The sequence below is a fragment of the Aythya marila genome (assembly GCF_965140915.1).
Source record: "Aythya marila genome assembly, chromosome: 3".
Lineage (NCBI taxonomy): Eukaryota > Metazoa > Chordata > Aves > Anseriformes > Anatidae > Aythya > Aythya marila.
In genome coordinates this window covers 75,858,214-75,878,158 of record NC_139044.1, presented here as the reverse complement: position 1 = coordinate 75,878,158, position 19,945 = coordinate 75,858,214, and the positions used below count along the sequence as shown (strand labels likewise).

Here is a 19,945-nt window from a genome sequence, read left to right as displayed (position 1 = left end):
GTCACGAAGCATTTGAAAGACAAATCTCTCTTTTTCCTCAAGTCAATAAATAAATAAGCACTCAATTTGTATAGGACAGAAAAGGGGAAACCTTTCTCAAGCCAAAGACTGAGAGGAGGGTGAACAAAATCACTTCTGTAACGACTTAAAGGATGAAAAAGAGGAGTAATATGTAGTACCAGAGTTTCATGTAAATCTAACTTGCTTTCCTCAAAGAAATATAGCATAGGATATATTTATATAGCAGATTCAATTTCTTAGCTCACTGTTTATCTTGCAAGTCTTTTGTCAATAAGTATTTTACTTTTGTATTTCCACAGGTGTTATCTGGTCAGTTATCTTGCCATTTAATTTTCTAGTAATGCATAAGATATAAGAGAGGTTAAGGGGTGGTAGATATTCTGAAGGACTTGCCTTTTATGTTTGTGTACATCTGTGATACTCTCCAAACACCTTTGGTTGCTTGTTAAACCACCTGAGTTTGATAACTCTTTCGATAGTGCTTGGTACCATACAATGTGGGGATTCTCTCATTCAGTTTACAAGAAGGCTCAAAAGCTTGTTTTAACAACCAAAAAAAAACCAACCCTATGTAAACTGACAAAACTCTAAAGTAAACAAGGAAGATCATTTCAGCAGTACTGTTGCTGGAGTAAAGTCAACCTTCAATTAACAAAAACCAATCTTCCTTCTGGCATTATGGGCCAGTTCCATTTTTTCTTAAAATTCAGATGCATCGAATCACCAAAAAGGCTCTCTAACTGTTAATCTGAAGAACTGGATGTGTCTGGTTTCTTTGTTTTCTTCAGCCTTTAGGCTGTCATCTGCTTTTGCAGGCTAAGTGAAATAACCACACTAGTTGTTTTTGGAAGCTAGTTCAATCCTGTTAGTGATTTAAAGCTGTGTTGTATCCTTGGGGGGCATGTTGTCCTTAATTTTTTTGCAAGCATTGCTAGATAATTTTACAGTCCAGTAGATCCTCAGGATCTTCTTGTAAAAAGGATATGCTGTGAAGTTCATTCTCTTCCATTTTTCTTTAAAAAAAAAACAAAAAAAACACTTTTTGTTTTCTTCAAACCAACAGCTGCAGAACAAAGTCAGCAGCTCACAATGACATTTCTTAAAGAATGTTATTTTCCCCAACTTGTTCTTAAAAACACTATTCATAGTATACAGACAATTTCAATCTTTTTCCTTTTATCATGCAAAACTAGTGAATAACTCAAACCTTCTCATCAGCTTATGCTGCTTGTAGGGTATCTCTTACAGTCATCAGTCAGACTGTGCTCAGTCTTTTCTCTCCATAGTTGCTTTTATTTCCATTTATATTCAAGAGGGAAGAACAAATAATCTTCTTGATTCCAGGCAAGATCAATAACTGCTGAGATGCTGTAGGCAAACATTGCCAGACTGCTACAGGAGACGAAGGGGATGGTAGTCAGTACATCTGGGTGGACTCACTCTGTTGTTAAATGCCAACAGACATTCTGATTTGCTCGAAAGTTGTGTGTTAATATGCTTATTAACTGGCCCAACGCCAGAAGTAAAAGCTAAAAGATAAGAGTGAGAAGAACTCCTTGCTCAACCAGTTCTTCCTTAACGGTCTATGACAGTTGGTGATAGAAGAAATGAGTGTAGGTGGTTCTAAGATGCCTCTTTTCAGATCATACTTTCAAGATGTGTTTGTGTGTGTGTGTGTGTGTGTATATATATATATATATATATATATATATATATATATGTAATTCCAACTTGAAATGCAGTTAAGTTACTGTAATGTTTTAATTGCATACTATCAGGAAGAAAAATAAATAAGTGAAACCTGCTGAGTATTCTGTCTAGGAACTGCCATGTGAAGTCTTCAGTCATACAGTAAAATAAAACAATAGAGGCATGTGATGAGTTTTGGTAAAAACAGAAAGAACTTACAGGATTGCTATGCCTTTTGTTTATTTGTTCTTTTTAACCTTCCATTGAGTCAAGGAAGGGAAGCAACATAATGATACCAATATGTGTACTTCAAATCTTTATGAATACTTCTAAGCATCACTTCCTCCAAATATATGCTGCATTCAAAACAACATAATGTTTACCTTTGGAGGGAACATCTTCTGACTATTTAATTATAGGAATAACCTCAAGGTTTAACTGTTAAAAAATAAAAAAGTTAAAAATTGCAGGGAATTCAGAGAAACGATTGATTTGCTCATAAATTTACTACTTGCTGGCAGCACTGCTTTTCAGTCAGAAAAGCATTTGTTTCATTTGTTTCTGACCATTACGAATTGGAAATGTCTGCTTGCCTTCTTATATTTTAGTTGTTTAGTTTTATAGCTTGTCCAGTAAGAGAAATAGTCTTACAGTAAACACAAAGGAATTGAATTAGTCTGCTTGATGATTTAACTTACAACATAAAAGCAACTTCTTAAATTATAGTTCTCCCTCCTGAAACCTTTTCTTTGGTTTACATTAAAAGAACTACAAGAAAATTCACATTTCTTATACTTAAGGAAAATACACAAGCGCTCTATTTGGGCTTGTTTTGGATGTGCACATTATTCATCAGATATTTCAAAGACTATTATCTTTCAGAGAAATCTCAACAATAAGAAAGCACTGAGTTAAGAAAGCACCATCCTCCTTTCTTACTATAAAAAAGAATTTTTTCAAGTTATATTACTTATATAAAAAGCCTGCAAGATGGTGTGTCAGAGGTCTTGTGGAGAAAGGATCTAAGAAGGATGTTAAAGATGCTAAATTGTAACATGTTCCTCTCTCCTGAAAAACAGATTCTCAGAAATGCATAATCGATGCAACTGCTAGTGTTACAGAGCTCACTTGTCACAGAATAAAGCAAAACTGTTGGCACAGAGCTGCAAATACAGGTTGAATTTACTCAGCTACTGAAACATTATGGCTGGAGCAAATAAAAACTTTTTATTCCTTTTCCATACATATAAAACTGAAAGACAAACAGGCTGTAGCTGTTTGTCACAGAGGAGGGTCAATTGGAGAGTTTTATGTCAAATGGCTTGCTCCTATGTCATCTGTGATGTAAATCTAACAGACTAACAGTAGGCACTTTGTACTTGCAATCATTTCACTTTTTTATGATGTTGCCAGTATCTGAGATCAAAAAATCTGGACATTTCTGGATCAGCTTTAGCCTTAGTATAAGGATTAAAAGAACCTCTGTATTGTTTCAGCTTGGCATAGCCTTAATATACAAAGTTAAATACTCATTATACTTGATATATGTTTAAACAGTAGAAGAAACACTCTAAAAGAGTCACTTATTTTATTCTTGTATCCACAAACACATCCAGTTAATAGTGGAATTGCCAATTCATGAACAGAAACAGAGGATGTCTAAGTGATATTAGAGAAAACTTTGGTGCAAATGAAGGTACTTAAGCTTTGTTCTGTTTAATGAAGACTCTGAAAAGTCTGCAACCCTATAATTCTGTGTCCAACATCATGACTTGTTTTTAAACTTCAGTATTCAAGCTTGTTAGTTCAGACTCTCATCCTGCTTGGTTCCTGGGCCCCAATCCTTTTATCAGCAGCTTTGCATGTGTGTTAGTTTCCAGCTTATTTCTTTCTAGAGCTAGCTACTATATTTACCGATATTTACCATACATGAGAGGAGGCTCTGGACACAGTTGGTAAATAGCTCATTCCTGTGTCTAGCTGTTGAAGCTGTAGCTTCAACAAATGTCACTTAGGACTGTCCTGTGGCATTGTCCTGTACATGCTGTTATGCCGTGCTGCAAGCTATATATAACTTTTACCCACAACTTCCTGGAAATCCTTTGTCCTGGAAGTCCTTTGGCTATCTGGAGCACTTTGAGTGGGAAAAAAAGGGAGGGGAAGGGGGAGAGAAAAAGGAAAAGTTTTATTTCTTGAGACCATGGAACTACAGCCAGAGAAACAGAACAATTGCTCTGCAGCAATAAGCATAACTCTCTCAAGGGAACAAGCCCTGAGATAGGTGAAGATCTAGTCTGTGCTACCTGATTAGTGGGATGAGAAAATAGATGAAGAAGACAATACAGAGATAGAGTAAGTTTTAACCCTTTGAGGACTGGCCTTTGAGTGATACCAATACCTTACTTACTTACTCAAAATACATGTAATGGTGTCAGACTATGGGGTGATTCAGAAAGATTCTCCCTTGCTGAGGCAGGAGAGCAAAGAGGCGTAGTTTCTTTTTTCCATTGGCTTAGCAGGCTGGATGGATTTTCTCTGTGCAAGTACCTATTTGCTATAAACCAGCTCAAGGAGGATGGCAGAATACAGGGGACCTTGAGCTTTGGACTCTTTTGTAGGTAACCCACTATCAGATCTAGTGAAGCACGCAAGGAAATTGCACTCTTGCTGCTTTCTCACTGCTCAGGTCTGCTACTTGAGAACCAGTTCATTAAGCTATTATGCTGATGCTGGAGTAAAACATTGAAATGAACTAAACGAAGTTAGGAAAAAAAAATAAAATGAGTGGAATAACAATAAAATTTGGAATACTTGATATCCTGTTCATGTTGTCACGCTAGTATGTTTAATAAACATCATTTAAAACTTTTTCCATTAGCAACTGCAACAAGCCTGCAAGTATCACAGAACACTGGCTGAAACAAGCAGTTCTCCATTTGCTATTAAGTTAACATTAAAAAGCAAACAGACTTCCTTTACCTAGCCGGACCGATGTTAGCCTCTTACGTACCTGCCACCATGGTCTAGGTGCACAGTAAAGGCATTGCTCTGAATCACTCATCAGTATTGGAATTAAAAGATACAGTCAAATTAACAAAGCCAGGAATGAATCTTCTGGTAGCACTTTATGCTACGTTAAGGATGTAATTATTGATTCACCATGCAATGTTTACCAGGCTTCTCCACCCGCTCCCCCCTTCATGCAGATGGTGCTGCAAATCACCTCCCAGCGGTCACCTGCTTGAAAGGAGTTGCATATGCAAAGTGCTGTTCTTTGTTTAGATACCATGGCTTGCAAGATGTAAAATGAGGCAGCTATTTAAATTTGTTGTTACAGCACTTGGGCTGGGTACACAAGATTAAATAAAAAGAAAATTAGGAAGCAGATGCTTGTGGCTTAACAGACGTATTGTGCTAAAAGATACTCCTCATTACTGGTGGATATGAGTAATTTTACTAAGGCAGCTGTTTCCTTAATCAGGAAAAACACAAACCTCGAAGATGGCATCCAGATGTTTTCTGTATTGCTTCATAATATAATGAGTTTCCATTGTATGTGCCTTATTTCTAGTTCCATTCATGTTTACTTATGTCCGATGTATTTTCAAATACATATATCATCTTCCTTAACTGGAGAAGACCTGAGCACTAAACACACAATACTTTGTCCTCTCAACACACATGCCTTGTGTTAGTCCATTGGTTGCTCCTAGGGCTGATGGTGTTTGTGTCTCTCACCAGCATCCAAGCATTTGAACATCAGATTTCTCAGGTTGCTGGCAGTTTTCTTTTGTTGGGATTGAGGGGAGGTGGGTCTCTAGGTATCAACCCCGTTCCAGTTATCCGGGTATCAGCTAAAAACTCAAACTAGCTCTTATGTTTGGGCTTAGTCCTCACTCGTGGGCTGCTAATAGTTTTAATGTCTGCTAGCTTGCCGTCTGCGCTTGCTAGAAGCTCATTCATCATTTGATGGGGAATCTGGGATTCCAGCCTTTTCAGTAATTCATTTCTATTTCTGGCAGGATATAAGGATGGCATCCCAAATCTTTGACATAGATTTACCTACGCTGAGCTATGTTATAATGTATTTATTGCGGATTGTGTGGGAGTTTAGAATCTTAAACTTTCAGAGTAGCTTTTTTAGGCATGAATCTTGCTACCTGTGGTTTGAGTCTCCAGAGCCAGCTGCCAGCATGCGGTTGATCTGCACATATGCAGCAAATCCTGTTCATTACTCATTGTCATGCTGCATACCACACCTTTTGGAAAGTTAAAGCTGCCCTGAATTTGGGGGGAGGAATTCTAAAAGGCTCTCATATAGAAATAATTTATTTTATTGCAGACAATTGTTAAAGTTTCTTTAATTTATTCATCGCCACCTTGTCTTGAATTATCACTAGATAAATAATATTAATGAAAGCTTGTGAGTTTTACAGGTACTAATAGGATGTAGTTTAACTTTTAATTGTGCAAGTATGCATAAGCTTTAAAAAAGTTAATGGTTTCTTGACATTAGCAGATAAACTAGCAGTTACTTGTGGCCTAAGAGTTCTTCCTGTTAAATTGTTCTTTATAGCTGCATAAGCAATCTTAAATACACATAAATAGCACAAAAGGAAATAACTAAATATAACTGGAACAGTCTCTTCCTTTATAATTTTTTAATTCTTTGCTTATTTAGCAATTCTTTCATTCAAATTTTAAAGTACCAGTCAGACATATACATTACTGTACAGTAATATTTCTTTGTTTTGTGTTTTGCCTTCTTTCTGCTACTTTTTACCATTTATTACTGACTTTCCTAAAATATGATTTTTGAACACAAAGTATCTACTTAGAAATTCTGCAGTTAAAAAACCTGAAGTAATTACGTGTGGTAGCTATTGCTGATAACTTGAGGGTTTTGTGTTGTGCTTGTTGCTATGTACATTTGGATTAAATCTGGAAATCTCTCCCTAATCCAGTTACTTCCATTTGATTAAGTTCTCTACAGTCTTTTCTGCGGGGGGCGATTCCTCATGGTGCTACATGATTTCTTTGGTACAATAATCAGCTAGAAGAGGAAATTAATTTTCTTGCCATCAGTTAAGCCATAACAAAAAATAATAATTGAATAAAAGATAGATTTGTTTGTTTTTCGAAACTGTAATCAAATTTTTGTAATAAGCATCTTTTAAATAGATTTCCTTCAGAAAAAAAAATAATATATATATATATTAGCTTGGTGTACGTTTTAGCTTTCTTTGTAGGATAACAGATGCTTTTCATGCTCTTCATTGTCAAATAATATTCCTGGATATTACAGTGTACTGTTTATTGTATGGTATGGTCTCTACAAGCTGGGGACCAGCATACTGGGGTACGCTGTACAAGTGTAAAAGCACAGCTGTGTCCGTTACTTCCACAAGTTGTGAAAAAGACACGTGCTGCTCTAATACTTGCAAGTGAGAAGGAGTTGTGGCTCACTGAAACCACAAGCTGTCTGAATCTCCCACGACTGCAGGGTCCAGGAAGATTCTTCAAATACTTTGAGATTTTTGAAAGCTGGAAGCTGCTGTGCCCCTTCCTGAGCTGACACGTCACCTCAGGTGCCAAAAGCACCTGAGGTTTGAGTGCTCTAATAGCTGTTGCTCTCATATATGTGTTAAATATACACTTTGGACTTCCGTATGGAAGATCTTGTTAAAAACACTACCCTGAGGCTGATTCAGCCCTCAATTGAGATAGGAATTCTCCTTTTATTGCAGGGTCTGCATTTTTCGGGTTCTCTTATCTGGAAACCAGTATACACATTATCTGTTGTGATGTTACAGCCCAGCACTGTGTGACAGCAGATGCTTAACAAGATTCTGGGAATGGCTGCAGAGTGTAATTATTTTTAAACATAATATTCCTCCTACTTTATACAGCTGATATTGTTCTTATATGTGTGAGAGAGATTTGGATGAAAACTAGCACTGCTAGTGTGAGAATTTTAATGAGAAGGGAGTGGCTGAGATTATTTACCAATCTGAGGCTTTTCAGTATAGCCCTTTTCCTGGGCTTTTTTCTGATGTCCCCAGACCCCAAGAAGCCCCTCAGCTGTGCTGTGCTTATGCTTCACGTGTGCTCCCTCTACCGGCATCCCTGCGGGATGAGAAACCTGCCTCATGGCCAGGGAGGGGGCAGCTTGCTTGTGGAAATTCTTGCTGAAGTAAAACCCTGCTCCCTCCAGTCAATATTCTTATTTGTGCATGTGGCAAGCCACAATTTGTAAGGAAGTTGAGGCATGCTTTGTTTCCTTCTTTCTTTGTGCTTTTAAGGAAACGGTGGTGATTTAGGTTTCCAGCACAAAGTCAGCTCTTCCCTGCCCAGGCTCAGTAGGCCATGGGCACCCCTGCATTAGATGTGATGCAGGAGATGCAGGTACCATGAGTGCTGGAGGGCGTCGTGTCCAGGCCCTGTGCATCTGCCAACAGACTGCAGCATCCAAGCAGCCTTCCAAAGCCAGGCTGCTACAGGGGAAACCACTCAAGACAGGCTCTCCAGCACTTCCAGATCTGGGTGCATAATAAATACAATTGCAACTGCGTAGGTCCTAGATGATGGTCTCTTGGTCTCCTTCTCTCAATACTGGTTTCCACGCCGATGTGACTCATTACAGCGCTTGGGTCCAGAAATGTTGTTAACTTGCAGCACGGATCATTCATAACTGACTTGGCTCAGGAGTAAGTGAGGGCTGACTGAAATTAAGCCCCAAACCACCTGTTACTGTCAAGATGTCAGCAGCTGTAAAACAGATAATTGCTGCAGAGTTAATGTAAGCAACCAGGTATCTTATCAAGGTGTCATAAACGCTGAAAATATTTTACAGGAAATTGTTTCACATAATATGACAAGTGTCATATCACTTGAAGATAGTAGAATAATACATCTTATATTATTAATCTATACTATTGGGGTATTTCAGGTGGAGCAGAACAATTTTGTAGCATTTCCAATCTTTCATTGTAAAAATAAAATACAAACATAGCAAAATTCCTGGATTGTCTTTCGGTGAACAATGTATTAGAGCAAGTTCTTCTAAAAGAGCTCTCCTTTGTTAGCGGATCACTTTAAACCTAAATCAACATTTGTTAGACTGAAAGGATTTCTATTCAGTGTTCTGATGAGAAGCAAAGCAGCCTGTCTGTGTTCATTTTTCTGCTCTTGTTTGCTGCTTTTGCACTGAAATATTCATTCCTTACCCCACTGGGAGAGGCAGTCAGGTACAAGAAAGAAAGCAATAAATCTTACTTAGTGGCTTGTCAGTTTTTATCTGTAAATATAAAACAAAAATGAAAAATGCTTAACGTGACAGAATTAGAGATGAAGCGAAAATGTCTTTGTCAATTAGAAAAATAATAATTAGGATCATTTCCTCTGATTGCAGTTAAAAATTAACTTCTGGCTTCACTGGTATGGAACTTATAATGCTCTTTTTAAATTTTATGTGCATCACACAATTCTGAGATATTGCTTTGTTTCCTGTGTTTTCTTTTCTTCCTGATTAGCAACTGCAATTAAATCTATGATGAGGTAATCTAACATTTCAAAGGAGTTTGTCATTCTAGCTGGAGGAAATGTTTTTGTTTATCCAGGGAAGATAACCTTCCTGCACTATAACGAAAGTCAATATTGCACCGAATGACAGCTCTGGTCTTAGTCCTACAGTTGCACCTTTGCAGGCAGATCCTTATTTCTCTGTGGGAACAGTTTTCCCTAATAAGATTTTGTAATGGACACAACAATCTGCAAAATCTCATTGATTGTGGGATTGGGTCTTCTAACATAAGCAATGCAGTTGTGAATGTTTGACTTCTTTTAAAAGAGAAGGCATTTTTCTCTAAAGCCATTTAAAAAAATTCAGAAAACATACTTTTGATATCTGCATGCCACAGGATTGTGTAAAGAATGCAAATAACTGATTTAAATTAACTGGTTACTTGGAAAATGTAGTTCATTAAGTTCACAACCTAGTTTCATCTAAAGTTTGTGTCCTGATTTACACCGAAAACCTTAGTATTTGCATCAGTGACAAAAAGAAAGCAGAACAAAACAATCCCATGCCCAAGCTGCTTTTCTAAGCAAGAGTGCCTCACATAATTAAGGTCATATTTGAGAGAAATAAGGAAATTGTTATTAGAAAAAGAATTGCTGTAGGAAAACTGCTGGTGTAAGTACTGTATATGCAAATGTGGTCACTTTCCTTACATTTTTCAGTAATCATGCTAGCAGTCCTACTAGAATGAAAGGTGTGGATGAGAGCTACTGAGGAAGTGCATGACTTGGCACTGGGAATCATGACACACATAAGTATGCTGTGCAAAAGCATACCTCCTGGCAGCTTGTGTAGTGGTAGTGTGCTCAGACAAGGGCTTCAGCTCCAAGCATGTTAGTTTCTTGTCTCTAATGAGGGCCAAAAATATTTATATATATTTAAAAACAATTAAGAATGATTCATGGAGTGAGAAAATCTTTTGTTTACTGGATAAGTGGGCTCAATGACTTGATGTGTGTGTTAGCTGTAGAATGAGCAGACAAGAACAGGAAAGCAGAGTGTGCAGAGCAGTGACATGGATTTCTTCTTTGTGTATTACCGAATGCTAAAATGTTGTTAAAATAAATGCTGGCTAGGAGAAATGGTGGCAGGGTTTGGAGTGGGTTTGGGTTGTGTAAGGCACTTGAGATTGGTAATTCAAAGACAGAGATGCTATTTTATAGGGCACTGAGCTTGTTTTAACCAATAATTCATAATATAAACAGGTCTCACAGGAAAATGTAGCAACTTGATTTTCTGTGTAATCTATCATATGACTGCAGTAAGTATCTAATTTGCTTTAGTGCTGATTTTGAGTAGGATTGCTGAGTGTGAAGGAGTCTGTGCACTCTACAGAGGAGATATTCTCACACAGGGCCTCCATACAGTGAGTATCAGTGTTATACAAGCATGCCAGAGATCTTACGTGAACTTTTAAAATATATTACTAAGACATTGAGTTTAAAAAGAGGGATCATCTTGTGTCCCATAGCTGTCTTCTGACAAAAAAAAATAAAAAATGAGGTTAGAGAGAAATGTTTGAGAAAGCATTTAATATCCTAACAGTGTTACATGCTGGTCATCTATTTCTGACCCTTTTCAGTTATTATTTTTCCCTAAATCACAGTGCTTCACTGATTTGAAGAATGATTTTCTTTACGAGGGTATAGAATGTAGTCAACTTCAATATAAGTACAATTTTTAGTGGTTTGTTTCCTTTTTAACGTTAGCCACAGCACTTTCCTCTCACTCCTCCACTTAAAAGAAGGGATTTGTCAGTGCAGGTTGCTCTTCTTATTACTTGATGAAATGACAGAGGTACATCAGGTAAATAACACCACAGTCTCATTTAATCAAAAAGTGTGCACTCCAGATATGATAGAGCAGTGGAGTAAGTCAAGTTGGTCTTGGAATTGATTTGTAGACTTTTAGAAGAACTACTCTTGTTTTGTTTTGGTTTGTTTTTTATAAGAGGGTATGGATGAAGGGTTGGTGCAGGCATAGGATTGTGGCAACATCTACCAGGTCTGATCCAGACAGCCTATTTTGTCTAAGTAAGCCTTCATTTCTGCTGGCTGAGCATCCATGAAGAGAGGCCAGAAAAAGTCCCTGAGCCTCTCAAGATAACCACTATGATGGGAAATTTGCAGTAGACTTTTCCTTTATTATATAAATTGTCCTATCTTTTTCTGTGCTCTGTCATTTCTGCCTTTCTGTACATCCCTGTAATGGGTATCATACTTTTTGCTTACTAAAAAATTACTTTACTCAGTATGAGTAGGAAGAGTTTAGGGCTTGGCAAAAATTTAAAATTCGTGTCAGCAACAGAGATGTTAAGAGGTTTCTGTTGTTTATTCATTTTTATAAACTGAAAAAAAAAATCTTGATCTGTACAACATCTATTTCTTGTCTAATATTAGAAGTTTTTGGCCTGGATTAATTAAAACGAACACTAGTTTTCCCTATTATTATTTTTCAGCTGTTAAAGCGTCAAATTGAAAAACAACATGGTTCCTTTATTAGTCTTCACCCTCTTACCCTTACTAAAAGAGTGTAATGTTGCTGTGTGAAGTTGCCATATAGTGCGTTCAGTCATTCACAAAGTGTTGTGTTCTTGTCGTTCTTGCCTATACTGTTGTACTTGATAGATAGTGATTTGGCAGTCAGTTGTTCAGCCATGTTAAATTAGCCCTAGAGATAAAATTGGATAGTGTCTGCAGTTGACTTATTTTAACTTTGGAAATGGAAGGAAAATCACTACCCTGCAACAGTAATAACTTGTGGAAATTGTCTTACAAACAAGAAGTGCATTTTCACTTCAGGACTTGTTCCAAAATTGTAAGAAGGTCTAAAAATCATTTTTTTAGTCTGTTTCTCTAGCTGCTTTTCTTTTTTGGTTTCTGTTTCTCAGGTTGCTTACTACACTGGAAGACAGACATTTGGGAAAAGAAAGAAGTTGGAATGCCCAACCTTACTGTCTGTTCAAAGCACTAACAGTTTGTTCAGTGCTCTGTCCTTATCACGAGTGGCTTTGACTTTCCTTGCTTATCTGTATGTGGAACAATATTTCCTTACTGCTTCACATCAGATGTGTTTATTTTTGGATAACTGTTATTTTTGACATTTATCTGGAGGAGGCAATTTTCTTTTGAACAAAATCAGGTTGTTAATTTATAACATAGAATAGAAAAAATATGTGTGAAAGTTGGTAGAACTATTTGAAATTAAAGCACTATTGCTATATATCAAATATTTAATTGAGAAACTAGAATGTTACGTTTTTGTCCAGAAGAAGTTGTTATAACAAACTTCTGGTTTGCGTGTGATTTTTTTAATGGTGAAGGATTAATGCAACCTGTGACGGAGCAGTTACGGAGCCCTGGTCAGCTACTGTCCTTGCGGCCACTGCTAGGGCTAAACACGTATGTGCCTTTGAAAGAGAGAGCTTCTCTTGTTCTTAAATATGAGTCCAAAAAGAACGTGTATGGCACATTGACAACCTTCACCTTCAATCACATACCATAAAATAAAATATTTACCTGCTTTACATGTAGGGCTGGCTTTATGTTGCACAGCACACAGATGCTTCTACAAGGATTCAGGCATGCTGTGTGCCCATTGCTCAGGTTTGTCATGACCGCTCTCCTGTGAGTGCTTCAGTGTTTCAGAGTAGAGATGCTAAGATAAATATCTGAAGGGAGGGTGTCAAGAGGATGGGGCCGGACTCTTTTCAGTGGTGCCTGACAATAGTACAAGAGGCAAGGGTCACAAACCGAAACACAGGAAGTTTGGCTGAATGTGAGGGGGCACTTCTTTACTGTGAGGGTGACAGAGCCCTGGCACAGTTGCCTGGAGGGGTTGTGGAGTCTCCTTCTCTGGAGGTATTCAAAACCCACCTGGATGCCGTCCTGTGCAGCATGCTCTAGGTGGGCCTGATTGGTGGGGGGGGGGGGGGGGGGGTTGGACCAGATGATCTCCAGAGGTCCCTTCCAACCTCAGCCATTCTGTGATTCTCTGATTCATATACTGTGAAAATGCCAGGAAGCCTCTCGTGGTGAAAGAGCAAAACATAGGTTTTAATAGAGCAAGTGAACAAATGCAACTGTGTAGTGTAATGAAGGGAAAACTTGTGTGCTCCTTGTGGGGTCACTTGCTCCTCTCCAGTAAATCCACTAAGGAATTAGTAGATTTCTTCTGCACCAGCTGTTCTTTCTGAATGTCCCTCAAAGTTTTAACCCTTGGGGAGACTGAATTATATGCTGCCTGATGATCCCAAATGCATAATTAATTCTTGGCAGAATCTACAGTCAGTGATGTGGGAAGTCAGAAATAACATGGATTATGAAGGGATTTCCCAGCAAATTATTTTCCCTGTTGCCTCGCTTCAGGTTTATTCCAGCACTCACATGCACTTTACTCAAAAATGTTTTCTGACTACAGCCTGAGTTTAGCTTCAAATTCTGTAACTTCCCTCAAAATTTCCTACATTGTAATTCCAAACCTGAGACCACTTTCACAGAAACCTCTGTCATATAGAGACAGTGGGGTATTCTGGAGGTTCTTTCTGGTAACGTGATTGTCACAGAGCTTTAAATTCTCTTCTGATCACATATTTTTAAACAATAAAGAGCTTTACTCAAAGTGGCTTTTAGAAAGTGGGATTTTATAAGTTGTATTTCATTTTTGTAGAAATAAATTTCTTCTGTTACCTTGTCTTGACCAGTAAATGTCTTTATTTATGCATTCACTTAAACATATAGAGAGGGTTCCTGTGCGTTGTTTTCCTTCTCTGAAAATATTCTGTACTGTACTTGGCTACACTGTGAGATGCATCAAGTGTACAAATTGATTTCTAAAAATAAATACAAATTCATCATCAATATATTTCAGGGAGGAAAAATGAACCAAAGGGAGACATTATTAGAAAGTCAGGATGATGAAGGTGACTTTGCTATTCTGGCTATTACACCTGGGATAATGCCTTTCAGTTTTGCATGGGATTTCAGCATAATTCCAAGCAAGTAAGCCTTGCACATCCAAATACTGAGATCACTAAATAGGTTGCTATATTTAAGTTGGAACACTTTTGCTTCTAATTAGAAACTCTTTTACTAAAGCACTCAGTGCTCCAGAAGTCAGGCTAATGTAACCTGAGCTGAGCTGGCAGTCCAAGGAGAGCAAAATCTTCTTTGTTGTAGTGTTATAACAGTCACTCTGAACATAAAAGTTCCTGATGTTAAATTGTTTGTAGTTCTTGTGGGCATATGTTAAGCATTCAAGGTCTTTCTCCTTCTTGTTTAAAAGATGGAAGTTTAGACTCTTCAGGTGCTAAAGATCAGTTAACTTTCGTTTATCTGTAGGTGTAAATTTTGATTTCTGAGTTAATTGACGCCCATTGGGGTATAAGCTGGCTGAGTCCATAAATGCTGTGGTGCTGCAAAAATATCACTATGCTGACATTTCTTGTGTTCTGGGGTTCTCATTGTGTCAGATTGTCTGTGCAGCACACATACACCATATGACAGGTATGTGGCCATCCAGCTTGGGGAGGACATGTGTCCCTGGGCAGGCAAGTGTCTTAACAAGTGTCACCCAGCATGGACCCAGCACCACACCTGGCTATTGAAGCCCTTCTCCAGCGCACAGCATTCCTGTGCAAACCAGAGCAGGTCCAACCTCACTGGTGTCTCTGACTTACGTCTCCTGGTCATGCCAGGCGCAGGTTCTCTGGCTGTCTTCACCGTGTCATCTTCCTTCAGTAGTCCGTGGCACCCCCTACCCACTGTAACTTTGTGCAATGGAAAACTGCTTGTGCTGATTTGTTTCTTTTTACAGCACTAAAGAAACACCAGAGATGCTTCGTTGTGCTGAAATGTCATTTAGTGGGAATTGCAATGCGTTTTCCAACACTTTGTTTCTTCTTAACTTCCAGATTTTCCGAAAGAAGGCAGTGGAGCTTGGAGAGAAATTGCTACCTGCTTTCAACACTCCCACTGGGATACCGTGGGCATTGCTTAATATTAAGAGGTAAAACAACTTATTTTTGGTGACTACAACATATAAAATAGTTGTGGTGAAAAGTCCTTTCCACAGAACTATTACAATTTCCTCACAGTTTTAGTCTTTCCAACTAGGTAAAAGCTGATGTAAGATCCTTTCTTCTATAGCTTAAATGAAGAAATATAAGTAGGTATATATTGCGCACACAAGAATGCATGTAGAAATAACATTTATTCACCTCAGAACTAACTGCTTACTTGTCAGTTAGTACATATATGTTGCTCATCGCTTTCCTCAAAGTCCTCCATTTGTTTTAGTGCTGCTATATGTACAGTAGTTGCAAAAGGACACGCGCTACTCTGAAAGGGTATGGTGTCCAGCTACTTCCACTCTAAACCCAAATGCAGTGTCAGTGTGTCCTTCGGCAGTATATCAAGAAGCAAGAGTAATATCTGCTACAAGTGACATATTGGTCTGCTTTCTCTCCTAAGGAGTGCATAGAGTGCATATTCATGTTTTTGCATATTCATAAGAACACATCAGCTTTCACGATACTGCAAATAAACCCCAGTATCACCCATCACAAGAATGAGAAGTACTGCTTGTCGGGGAGAATCAAGGATAATTTCACTCTGCATGTGTGGGAGTCATCTTTTTTGTTGGTGGTGGTTGGCTGTGCTATTCTCACCTTGACAGTCAGCATCTTCCCCCGTTCTCTGCTCAATATGTATTCATGGATATGCCTTTTTCCCAGTCTGGGACGTGTGTTGGCACGCTTGCTGGGTTGGCTGTGCATGTTTGAGGATTCCCATTAAGCTGCTGAGAGACAGTCCTACATAAGTCCCTGGCATCTGAGTTTGGACAGGTTTATCTTCCACCCTCCCTTCAAACAGAAATGAGGCGAGAGGCGGTGGACAAACATCATGTGTGTGTGCGGGGTGCAGGAGGGAGTTAGTTCCCTTGCAGACTTTCAAATCGCTGAAGGGACTGATTTACTGGTGCCTGGTGATGTTCCTTGTGCTTCGAGTAGTTACTTACATGCATGTTAATGATTTATTCTCAAAAGCTTTTAATGAGTTCTGTAGAAGTTAATTGTACAATGGCTTGAGGTTTTTTGTTTATTTGTTAAGCTGTTACAAAAGATTCTGAGTACAAAATCCTGCATACATTTCTAATTGCAGCACAAGAGTACCGTACACTACATGGCGTATTTAAATAGTAAAGTTTTCAGGCTAAAAATTTGTCTTAAATGTAGCCCTTACCTACTAAATATCTATCTTTTTTTTATTTTTTTTTTCTCAAACAGTTCCGATTTTGTAGGGTCTTTATGGGTTTGTTCCTAGCTTCTCACAACAAAAGCTGTGGCACATTGTAAAAGCTGATCACAAGCAATATGAGGTGGTGATAAAAATAAAATAAAAAAATAATGGGGGATTCTTCGCTTATCTGTAACCAAAGTGGAAGGGGATGTGTGCCAAGATAACTTCCCTGTGATATGGCAGCAAGTGTTACATTCAGTACTGTGTTCTTGGTTATTCATTCTGAATCCTTGCGCATCTGTCTCGATTTGACCTTCAATAGATGACTCTTCCATAATACCACGCGTAAACAAATATGCTGGCATCCAAGCTTAGGAAGGGCTAAGCCATTGAAGCATGAATATATTATGGACCTAATATGCCTCATTTCTGATTAGTATTTTATTTGATTTTATTTTGATTTATGCTTCAAATTGGAGAACACTGACAATAGATTGTGGGTGTCAGTGGTTATTTTTAAATGACTATTTTTGGATTAGCAGATGAGCTGGCTATTTCTTTCACTATGCAAATGTTCTCCACAAAATAGTTTATTTTCTCCACTCATCCTGTAGTATCAGAGACAGACCTGCTTTCTCCTTGACTGCCTCTGTGTAAACATATATATGTGTTTTTGTCATGTGTGTCCTAGCATATACTAAAGGCATCTACCCAAAGTCTTACCATCTTTCTCTTTTCCATTGTTTTTCTTCATCCTTCTCCTTTCCTCATGACTTAAAAACCATGGGAAAAAAGCCATGCTTTTTATTTGTGGAACCTGAATTTTCAACATATTAAATGTTTATTGTACTTATTCTACAGCTAAAATTATTAGTCAATTTCTTGAGTGTGTTTCTATATAAAACTTCCTTTTGTCTATGAAGTACATTTTAAGTAATGAGATTGGTAGTTTGTAATGGGATTTCCTTTTCTTTCTTTCTATATATTTCAGCTGCATTTCCATGTTTTTAATGTTCTTGATATTGCTCTGTATCTTCAGCATCTGTTTTTCACTTCTGCTAATACTGCTAAATTTAAAGTTCCCTTTTTAGCTCACATGCTACTTTCAGTAACTAGTGTTACATCATACTTGATGATTCTGAGCTGAGAGCACTGGTACAAACAGAGGCTGCAGAGGGAGAATGAATACAAATCTGTGGTGGCCTGATAGAGGGATTTCAGTTCTTATTACGTGGATTCATATATTTTCTTAATATATAGATAGGTGCTTCTTGGGATAGGGAGGACAAGCTGGCAAAGCCAGTTTTTAAAATTTATTTATTTATTTATTCCCCTCACCTGAATAATTTATTTAGCTATTTTGTCTTCAGAGCTTCTAAAACAGCAGCTGTAACAGCTTTTTAAAATACAATTACTTCTTGGTCCTTTATTTTTGTTCTCAGTGAGCCATGACAAACTGGCTTCTTCATGCTAAAATTTTCATTTCTCTTTTTCTTAAGCTTCAAGTAATTTATGACTGAGCAATCAGATTGCTTAGGTATTTCTCTCACATGCCTCTCAGACTTATAGAAATAAAAGTCTTGAATTAAAACTCCCTTAGATAGTGAGTTAAGTAATCTTAAGAAATACCCAGCTTGCATCATGTTCTCAGTGTTAGGTAACCTTTTTAATAGGTCTACCTATTTTTACCCCTAAAATTATCAAAAAGGAAACTGGGACTTGGGCTTATTGTTAGACTATTGGATCAGTCAAGAAAAAACTTATCAGAATAAGATCCTGTACAATATTTTGTCTCTTTTGGATGGAAATTGTCTCTCTGTATCACTTTTTTTTTTTTCCTTTTGAAAGTAAACCTGTATCTTTTTTTCAGTCCCTGTTAATTCCAATAAGATCCTATTACTGCTTTATAATAAACAACCAAGGAGCATTCTTATATGAAAGAACATTGTTTCCATATAATGTTTGTTCTCCATGCATACCACCTGAATCATTGTTTTAAGGTTATCAATTGTCCATCCCTTGTGAGCCACTATGCAGCAGTACTGTTAGTCACTGGCTTGACTTGCTTTTTATGTAGAATTAATCTGTTATATAACCTTCCAGTGCATCTGAAACTTTGAAAAATAGGTATGCTTTCCCTTTGTGAAAAAAAGTTTTTGACTGGGCTATTTTTTTTATTTCTTATTTATTTATTACTTCTGGAATTGCATCTTTGGACCTCCAGCTTGCTTGCAAGTGTTGTTGTGGCTGCGGGAATACTGTGCTTCTCACTCAGTGATTGATTTCAGCACTAATGGGTACAGGGACTGTCAGAAGTCCTGTCCAGAAGGAAACACCATGAGGTATGGATAGAGTAGCCATGAGGTATGGATAGAGTAGTACAGAGCAGGGATGCTTAATGGAAATCAAAAGGGAGGAGTTTGAAATAGATTTCATTAATGTGTATTGAAGTCAAACCTCAGGAAGTGATAAGATGTACTTGACATAAACGTAAAATGCTTACTGTGTCTGATGTCAGCCAAGGATTCTTTGCCTTTTACACTTTAGCACTGATTATACATCAACAGTGGACCTGAGCTGCATTCAATATTACATATTTTGCAAAGTGAGGTAGCAGAGGACTTGCTAAATTGTTCGAACGAAGTATTTAGTTAACTCAGTTGCAGGTAATCAAGGATGGAAGAGAGAAAACTACAGTATTTATGCTATTGGGATGTGGCCAATATGTTTCATGTTTTTAAAACAAGCTGCTCTAGATTTTTTTTAGGTTTGTTTGTTTGTTTAACCACATTTTGTACAGAACATTAAATTAAGCCACAGACCTGGCCAAGCCTCCATGGCTGAATGAAAGTTTCACGAAGATACAGACACCCCTGGGAGCCTCCTCCAGGGTTCTGAGCAAGATGTACCCATGGCACAGCTTCACAAACGATCCTCCTTTTTCCTTCCACCTTGTTTAAAGAAAAAGAAAATACCCTCTTTGTTTTTTGTATCAGTTTATGTTTCTAAAGCAACTCCTTCTGCACTGACCTCGGAATCTGCAGGGCTGGTTCTCCCACACTTTCTCACTCCCCATTCCCAGCTGCTGTTGCACAGCAGTTTTTGTTGTTGCTGTTGTTGTTTTTCCCCATGCTTAAATTTGCTCTCACAGGGTGCAAACAACATCACTTATTGGCTTGGCTCTGGGTGTGCAGTGGTGGGTCCCTTTGGGTCCACAGGGCAGCTGCTGGATTCTTGTTTTAGAGGCCACCCTTGCAGCCCCCTGCTACCAAAACCTTGCCACTTGTAAACCCAATACACTAAATCAGTTCAGGAATAGAAATTGCCCTTCAAAATCTCTTTAGTGTCCTGTCCCATTAGGAAAACTCTTAAATTTTCTTAAGAGAAGATGCAGATTTTAGTGTGTAACAGAATGGTT

The 19,945-nt window shown here is 38.0% G+C and overlaps 1 protein-coding gene across 1 annotated transcript in view; it reads left to right on the top strand.

Annotated features, from left to right (window-relative positions):
* The window catches only part of MAN1A1 (mannosidase alpha class 1A member 1), a 137,480-nt gene that overhangs the window by 67,339 nt on the left and 50,196 nt on the right, over nucleotides 1-19,945 (top strand). Inside the window, exon 5 of the mRNA XM_082756116.1 lies at nucleotides 15,201-15,295. Coding sequence (XP_082612242.1) covers nucleotides 15,201-15,295 — 95 coding nt within the window. The remainder of the gene's footprint in view (nucleotides 1-15,200; nucleotides 15,296-19,945) is intronic.